Source organism: Cricetulus griseus (assembly GCF_003668045.3).
Source record: "Cricetulus griseus strain 17A/GY chromosome 1 unlocalized genomic scaffold, alternate assembly CriGri-PICRH-1.0 chr1_1, whole genome shotgun sequence".
In the NCBI taxonomy this organism is placed as follows: Eukaryota; Metazoa; Chordata; class Mammalia; order Rodentia; family Cricetidae; genus Cricetulus; species Cricetulus griseus.
In genome coordinates, this window is record NW_023276807.1 from 254,643,053 (window position 1) to 254,650,250 (window position 7,198).

General features: G+C 51.1%; 1 protein-coding gene across 1 annotated transcript; it reads right to left on the reverse strand.

Annotated features, from left to right (window-relative positions):
- Window positions 1–2,483: 2,483 nt before the first annotated feature.
- On the reverse strand, window positions 2,484–3,859 carry LOC113833268 (BTB/POZ domain-containing protein KCTD12). The gene has a single exon (XM_027393989.2). The coding sequence runs from the start codon at window positions 3,575–3,577 to the stop codon at window positions 2,591–2,593; it is 987 nt and encodes a 328-aa protein (XP_027249790.1). The 5' UTR covers window positions 3,578–3,859; the 3' UTR covers window positions 2,484–2,590.
- Window positions 3,860–7,198: the final 3,339 nt, after the last annotated feature.

Sequence of the window (7,198 nt, forward strand, 5' to 3'; positions counted from 1 at the left end):
ATGTGTTATCGAGACAACTGAATAGTTTTCCAAGATACGATTCATACGGCTTGAGTGCAGACAAAACTTCAGCAGTCTCTCATGATTTGACGAGAGGGATCAGAACTTTCATCTTGCCATCTGTCAGCATATTTTGGTCTGTCCTAGAGATGTTCTTGATCGTGCATTTCTTTGTTAAGCTATCTAACAGAGTACCATGACATGAGAAATCTTTGACCAGTGAGTGACAGTCCTAAGTCATTTCGGGCTTGAAACAAAGGTTCCGATCCATTACCTGATCCACTGTCTAAAATTGAGCTCAACACTGAAGTTAAAGCAACTTCTTGGATCCCTGCTTCCTTTCTTTAAAAGGGCAGACTTTGTACATACACTTAACTTTTCTTTAAAAAAAATAGTAAATAACAGAAAATACTTAAATCTCACCAATTAAAATGAAGACATTATTGGATTAAAGATATGGATAGCTTGAATACAGGTAGACAGTTAACTGTATACAACTAACACCCTACAAAAATGTATGGCGAAAACCCAGCCTCATAGTTATGAATGTTTTCCTGACCCAAGTTCACAGGCAAGGATATAAGAAACTCACCAAAACATGTAGCTTTTGTATATACACCAACAAATGCAAGTTACCCGGGGTAAATATAGTAAATTGTATAGCATTAGTAGATGAATTAAAAAACTAAATGATTCGTGTAAAATGTTTATATATGGTATGTACAGATTGGATCACATGAGTCTGGGGATAAAACTGTCCCAATTCATAACATCTGCCATGGACACAGTGAAGTGCAGTACAGTTCATTTCAAAGCGAAGGAAAATTAGTACTAATTGAAACACTTGAAACGACCTTTACAAAATCTTTGAAAACATATTTCAGAGAAAGATAGTGAAACAAACACACACAAAAAGGCTTCTTCATCATCACAGATAATTCAAAGGATGCCTCTCAGCAGGAAGCATACGGATTCACCTCCCTGTGGGTGTGGTGTCCACAGGCTACATGCTAGGAATTCACTCTGTGTGAGAGTAAAGGCATAGGGTCGTCTCCTGTTGCTGCTGCATTTACCTAAAACTCCACGTTATTGCTCAGCTCACACTGAAGTATGTATTAGCCTTCATTTAAGAACATTTCACTTCACAGCTGTCTACAGAGGGGCGGCTCCCGGTGCTTAGTTTATCTTCAGCTCTGTCACAGAAAAAAGTCCACCAAACGTCGAACAAACACAAGAAAGAAATGGCGTTGTTCGTGTTTTCAGAACTGCCCAGAAGTCCATACTTGCTGGGCTCGGGGTAAAAAACAGTAATTTAAAAATAATAATAAGAGATCTTAAGTCTAAGTAGCTAAAATCAAACTTACTTTACTTAAGTAAATGGGCTATAAAATGAGGAAATATAATCAACAAGAAAACAAACCACTAAAAACTCTACTAGGTAACTCTTTGGTTAGGTTATACAAGTGTTAGTAACTTAAAAGTTTAGGACTCAAAATAGCTTGATAAACTTCTAGCTGAAACTGGGCTTTTACTAATCTTGATAAAAATCTAAGTTTACACGTACTGTTTCCTATATTTTAAATGTGCAAGTACTCAAATGAATGGCACAAACTTCCAAATAATAAATGAGTACATCCTCTCCTCCCTTCCCGCCCCTCCTCCCCTTCTTTCTCCCTCCCCAACCCTCCCACTAGTCCTAGACCTAAGGGCTATATGATCCTACCCTGTAACCCTTTACTGTAACTGCCAGGTGACTTCCTGCAGCGCTGGGGGCCTGGGTAGCCTTACCTCCTGCTCCATGCTCCTCGCCTGTAAGTGGTGCCTTAGCCAATAAAACCTAAGGCTCCGGCAAATACTGGCAAGGAAAGGCGCCTCGGCAGGCAGAAGGATCGCTTTCTACAATTTTAAGCCACGGGAGATCTATTGTGTGGGGAAAACAGGAACCTCCCGTTACCAGTACTAGGATTTACTTCTATCTGTAACTTTAAAAAAAAAAAAATCACTTTATTTACAGCCTCTGAACTGCCTCCATGGGGTCTAAATCCCAGCATTACAGTCTTCCATACAGGCTTCTAAAACTTTTATCTCCCTAATGAAGCTCAAGTCTGTAATAACCTTTTGAAACACTGTCTCCACACAGAACTCTCAGTTCTCATCTCTGAAACCTCTATCGACTTGAGACGACAAAGACTCTTCTGCCCTGCACGCTGGACACCGTCCCATCGGGTTCTGAACAATTCAGTCATTGCCAGGTACTTGGTGACTTTGCGGTCACACTGCCCCACTAGGTCTCCACTCAAGTACAATCTGGGGGGAGGGTGGTTGGAGGCCAGGAGTAGAGGAAGCATAGGTGAAGAAGGGCTACGTGTGAGCACTCTCGGTGAGCAGGGTCCAAAGAAGACGAAGAAGCCCAGAAGATTTGTGGCTGCGATTCTCAAGGGAGCTGACCGGTCTGGGTGAGCTACTGGGGCGGGGGGGGGGGAGCCCGGGGCACGAGGGGAAGGGGGCTAGGGCATCTGTAACCCTGTCCCCCCCGCCCCAGCGTGGAGGAAGGGAAGCGGGCTCAGGAGTGGCACGGGGTCTGGGGAGCTCACTCCCTGCAGAAGACGTACTCGGTGTAGCTGGTCCAGATCTTGTCCTCGCTCTGGTCGGTGCTGCCCGCAAAGGCGCAGGTGCCGGTGGAGCTGCACGCCACCATGTGGAAGCCCGACTCGGACAGCTTATCGAAGGCCTGCTCTAGGAAGTTGAACTTGAGGTAATAGCGCGAGGTGTAGCGCTCCGGGGGCCGGTCTGGGTCCCGGCTCTCATTCAGAGTGTCCCCAAACACCTCCTTGGCCAGCGACGTCTTGCCGCACACGGTGATGCGCGCCACCCGCCGGAACTTGGCGTCCGCCTGGGCGTCGCGCCCGATGGTGTAGGAGCCGCGGTAGCCGATGGTGATGTAGCCGGAGCGCCGGCTGCCGTCCAAAGACTGGGACGGCGTGAGCAGGGGACCCGCCGCGCCCCCGGACGGGCTGCGGCTAGCCAGCTCCAGCGTGGGCGACGGCGCCCCGGCCGAGGCGCCCTCCTGCGGCGGCTCCGTCTCCGGGTAGCCCAGCGGCAGCAGCTCGTCGCCCAGCGAGCCCTCCTTGTGAACCCCGCGGCGCGAGTGCGGCGGCGGTGGCCCGGGACCCGGCTGCTGGGGCGCCCCGAGGCGACGCACGAGCTCCGGCAGCTCGAAGTACTCGGCCTCGCGCTGCAGCCGGCTGCGCTCCGGGAAGTAGTCGGGCAGCACGAGCTGCAAGTCCCGCAGGTAATCCAGGATGTAGCGGAAGAGGAAGCCGTCCCGATCCAGAAAGAAGCGGCCTTTGCTGTCCCGGGCCAGCTCCTGCGGCTGCTGCTGCGTGAACATACGCCAGAGCAGCGAGTCGGGCACCGACACCACGGTGCAGCGCCGGGTCACATACACCTGCCCCCCCACGTTCAGCTCCACGATGTCCGGGAAGAGCGGCGGCTCGGCCGAGGACGACGACGAGCCGCTGCCACCCCCGCCTCCACCCCCGTTGGGTAATCCTCGGGTGCTGTCCGCCAGAGCCATGGCCAAAGAGGTGGCCCGGGATGGGCCAGTGACAAGGGAGCGGGGTCGCGATCGGGAGCTGCAGCGGCTTTTAGCCCGGGAGCCCCGCGCTCAGGCGGCCGCCGCCACCGAGAGCCGCGCCGTGCGAGCGCGCAGCTGTGCGCCCACGAGAGCCCCGGTGCGCTGCGCCCGCCTCGCCCGCGCGCTCCAGGCGAGTGGCGGGTCGCGGCCCGCGCGCCGCTTAAGTAGAGGCCGCCCGCTCGGCGCCGCTGCGCGCAGGAGGCGTGGGCGGCTGCGGAGCGCTGAGCTCGCTCCCGGGCGGGGAGGGCTGGGAGAGGCTTGGGGAGGGCGGGAGGGCTGGGGAGGGCGGGGAGGGCTCGGGGGAGGGGGAGGAGGAGCGGGGAATGGATTTGCATGCTAAACGCTGACGCGGCTCCGGGCTGCAGGCTCCACCCTGACCCGCGCGCTCCGGGGGGCGACCCGACTGTCACCGCCCGCCCACCGGTGCCGCACCCCGACCCAGCTCTCCTTCCTCTTTCGCAGCGGGTCAGAGCCTCGGGTGCTTCCCCACAAGGTTGTCCTCTAAAGCGATCATCTTGGGTCCCCTTCTCGGCCGATCCCCAGCCCGCAGCAGGGGACTCCAGAAGGGGTCGGAAACTTTCTGGCAGAGTGGGGAAGGCTTGGTAGCCTGCGGCCTAGCGCCCTCTAGACTAACCCGCTTCGAACTGTGCAGAGCGCTGCGGTAGAGGATCCCCAGGAGGCTGGAAGTTCTGGAGAGAGAGACATCTGGGGGACGTCGGGGTCACTCCAACCCCAGAGCACCCAAAGGTTTTCACGTGACTGCAAAATAGCCAAAAAAAAAAAAAAAAAAAAAAAAAACCCTAGAAACCACACGCAAATGCCTCACGAGGATGCTATGATAGTTTACTTTGAGAGTGCATAAACTCTTTGGTCAGGAAACCTCAACATAGTACTGCAGTGAGCAGAGACGGCTAGGAGAGGAAGTGGGGTGGGCGAAAGGTGGGGCTTATTGCGTCCCCACGAAGGCCACCAAGCGCTTTCGAAAGCGGAATGTGAGGCCTCGGGTTGCTTTCAGCCATCTGTGAATCGCACCAGAAAATTCCACTGTAAGGCAGTTTTTAGTAATATTTTATTTCTCCCCTTAAAAATTTAATGCACATATACAAGAAGTCTGCTTTCTGCCCCTGCACAGCTATTCTGGAGGTCCAGGAGCACTTATTTCCGGTCTTGCCTGCTTTCTCTTCTGTGCTTAACAAGACAATGCACCAGAGAAGCGGATGTGGACGTTTGAAGGCCCTTTAGGTCCCTCCCTGGTCTCTACAGCCTCCTACTTCCTGCACTTTTGCAGTCATGAGCAAATTGCAGGCCACAGAACTACTACTCTGCCAGGAAGCCTTCCCTGGTCTCCGGAGGAATGAGACAGCTTGCTCTCTTCAAGTGTCCGTCTTTGCACTCGGCTCATTCTGAAATCCCAGATTTGCGAGTGGTTATGAGGTTGTTGGTTTGGGTAATACATAGGTAAGGGATTCCAGAAGATGGTGGTAGAGGAGAGTCTCAGAAACCACGAGGTTAATAAACGCTGTTCTGTGCTCAGTGTCAGGCTGTGAGGAGTTCCAGGCTGAAGAACAGCCAAGGCTCCTTGAAGGCAGCCATGAGGACTGGGGATCTGAACAGTTATCAGATCCCTTTGAAGGACAGGCTGTCAATCCCAATAAGCCAGGAAAGATCTTTGTTCTTGATAATGATATTTAAACCCTTTGCTCAACCGTCTGTGGAGCTTGATAGTCTTCTCACGGATGCCTGTCATTTTCACTTCTGAAATGTTTATGTCTGCCGAACAATTATTGCACTTGTGTCAGTGAGCTGAAATAAGATCACGCCCCAGACCAGGCTGCTTAATTCAAGCACGGATTTTTGGTACTGAATGTATTCTACCGTTTTTGTACTGTTCTTTTGGATAAACGATAGTTGACCCAAGAGTTCCAAATCCCAACACAGAATCTGTTACGTCCACATCTGGGGCCTGACAAAACTGCCTCTTTTCCGTAAACCGTGGCACAATTGTGTCGTTACTTTTGTCCATTGTTTCCGTAGATTCTGTCAGGTCTCCCTTCAAGATCCTCTTGCTTTAGGGATTTCACCACCTCTGTGCCTGCCTTCTGGACCACACCAGCGTCTCCTCGCGCTTGGATCTCTGCCTGGGCCTTTGAACTGCTTCCATCCCAGACCCATCAGTCTCTTATCACTAGAACAAAAGGAGGGTCCAGTCAGATCCTGCATCAGGGATGTCACTCTGCTCAGAGCCCTACAGTGCTTCCCCTGCTCACACAAGAGCAAAACCAAAGTCATTCCAGTGACCTGAAAGACTGCGCGCTTCTGTCTGACCCTTCTCTGGCCCATCACCCAACACTCCACAAAGAACGCGCTGGGTTTGACCACACAGACTCCTGGCCTTTCTGTTCTCTTTGCCTAAATGGCCCATCCTCCCCCCACACCGTGTGCAGCTCTTCTTACCTTCCCGGAAGCCCTTCTCCATCACTCTGTATGATGACGCCCAGCTGTCTTATGGCAGCCTCCCCTTCCCTGCCTTCTTTGTTGGAAGTCTCTTTCCCTGTGTCATAACGTAAGATCCAAAGAATTTAGGGATGTTGGCCAGCTTCATTCATTACTATATCCCTAATATTTAGAACACAGCTGGGGTTTTATAATTATCGTATAAATATTTTGCTCATTCACTTATCCCATCAATATTCATCCAAGGTCTACCACTGTGTTCCAGGGAGTGCGTTAGAAAATAGTCACTGCCCTCTTAGAGTTTATAGTACACACACACACACACACACAGAGAGAGAGAGAGAGAGAGAGAGAGAGAGAGAGAGAGAGAGAGAGAGAGAGAGAGAGAGAGAGAGAGTTCAGGTAGTAATGAACATCACAGAACAACAATTCATGAAATGAATAAATGAGTAAATGTGAGGATAACACCTTGTGTTTCTGGGAACAGTGTCTCTGTGGAAATGATAATGGAACTGAAAAGAGAAAACTGTAGAACATTCTAGCATGGTAACATTGTAGGCATATGTTAAACAAGTCCAAGGGGCCTGGGCGGGGAATGAGTTTATCTCGAAGCACAGATTTTTGCACTGTGCCATCCACTTGTATCCTGTAAACACCAAAGTGTCCTTGACACAGTCACTGACTACACCCGGAAAGTGAGAGGTGCTGTGTGCCTACAACCGGCTGCAGACAGGCATTGTTCTTTACCTCTTGAGATGACACATTCATCCACTGCAAGCCACTTCCCACAGAAGAGCCCCTGGCATTTCCTATGTGTATGACAGACATTAAGGGGTTAAATGGAGACTTAAGATCTATCAGCCTGGTAAGTTGTGTGGGTAGGGGAAGGGGGTCATAACCCTTTAGAGCATCCAGGATGTTAAATATACCAAATTGGATGGAAATCCAGAAAGAGTTCGGCAAGAATCCTCCCTATGTTTAGGTTCAGCCCATTCTCCTGTGGTGGACACATCGATGATCACTGGTCTTTCCATGTGACCCTTTGCACTTTCCTAAGTAAAAGAGAGCACACCTTGCAAGAACTTGGACCTGGAAACTAAAGTATAA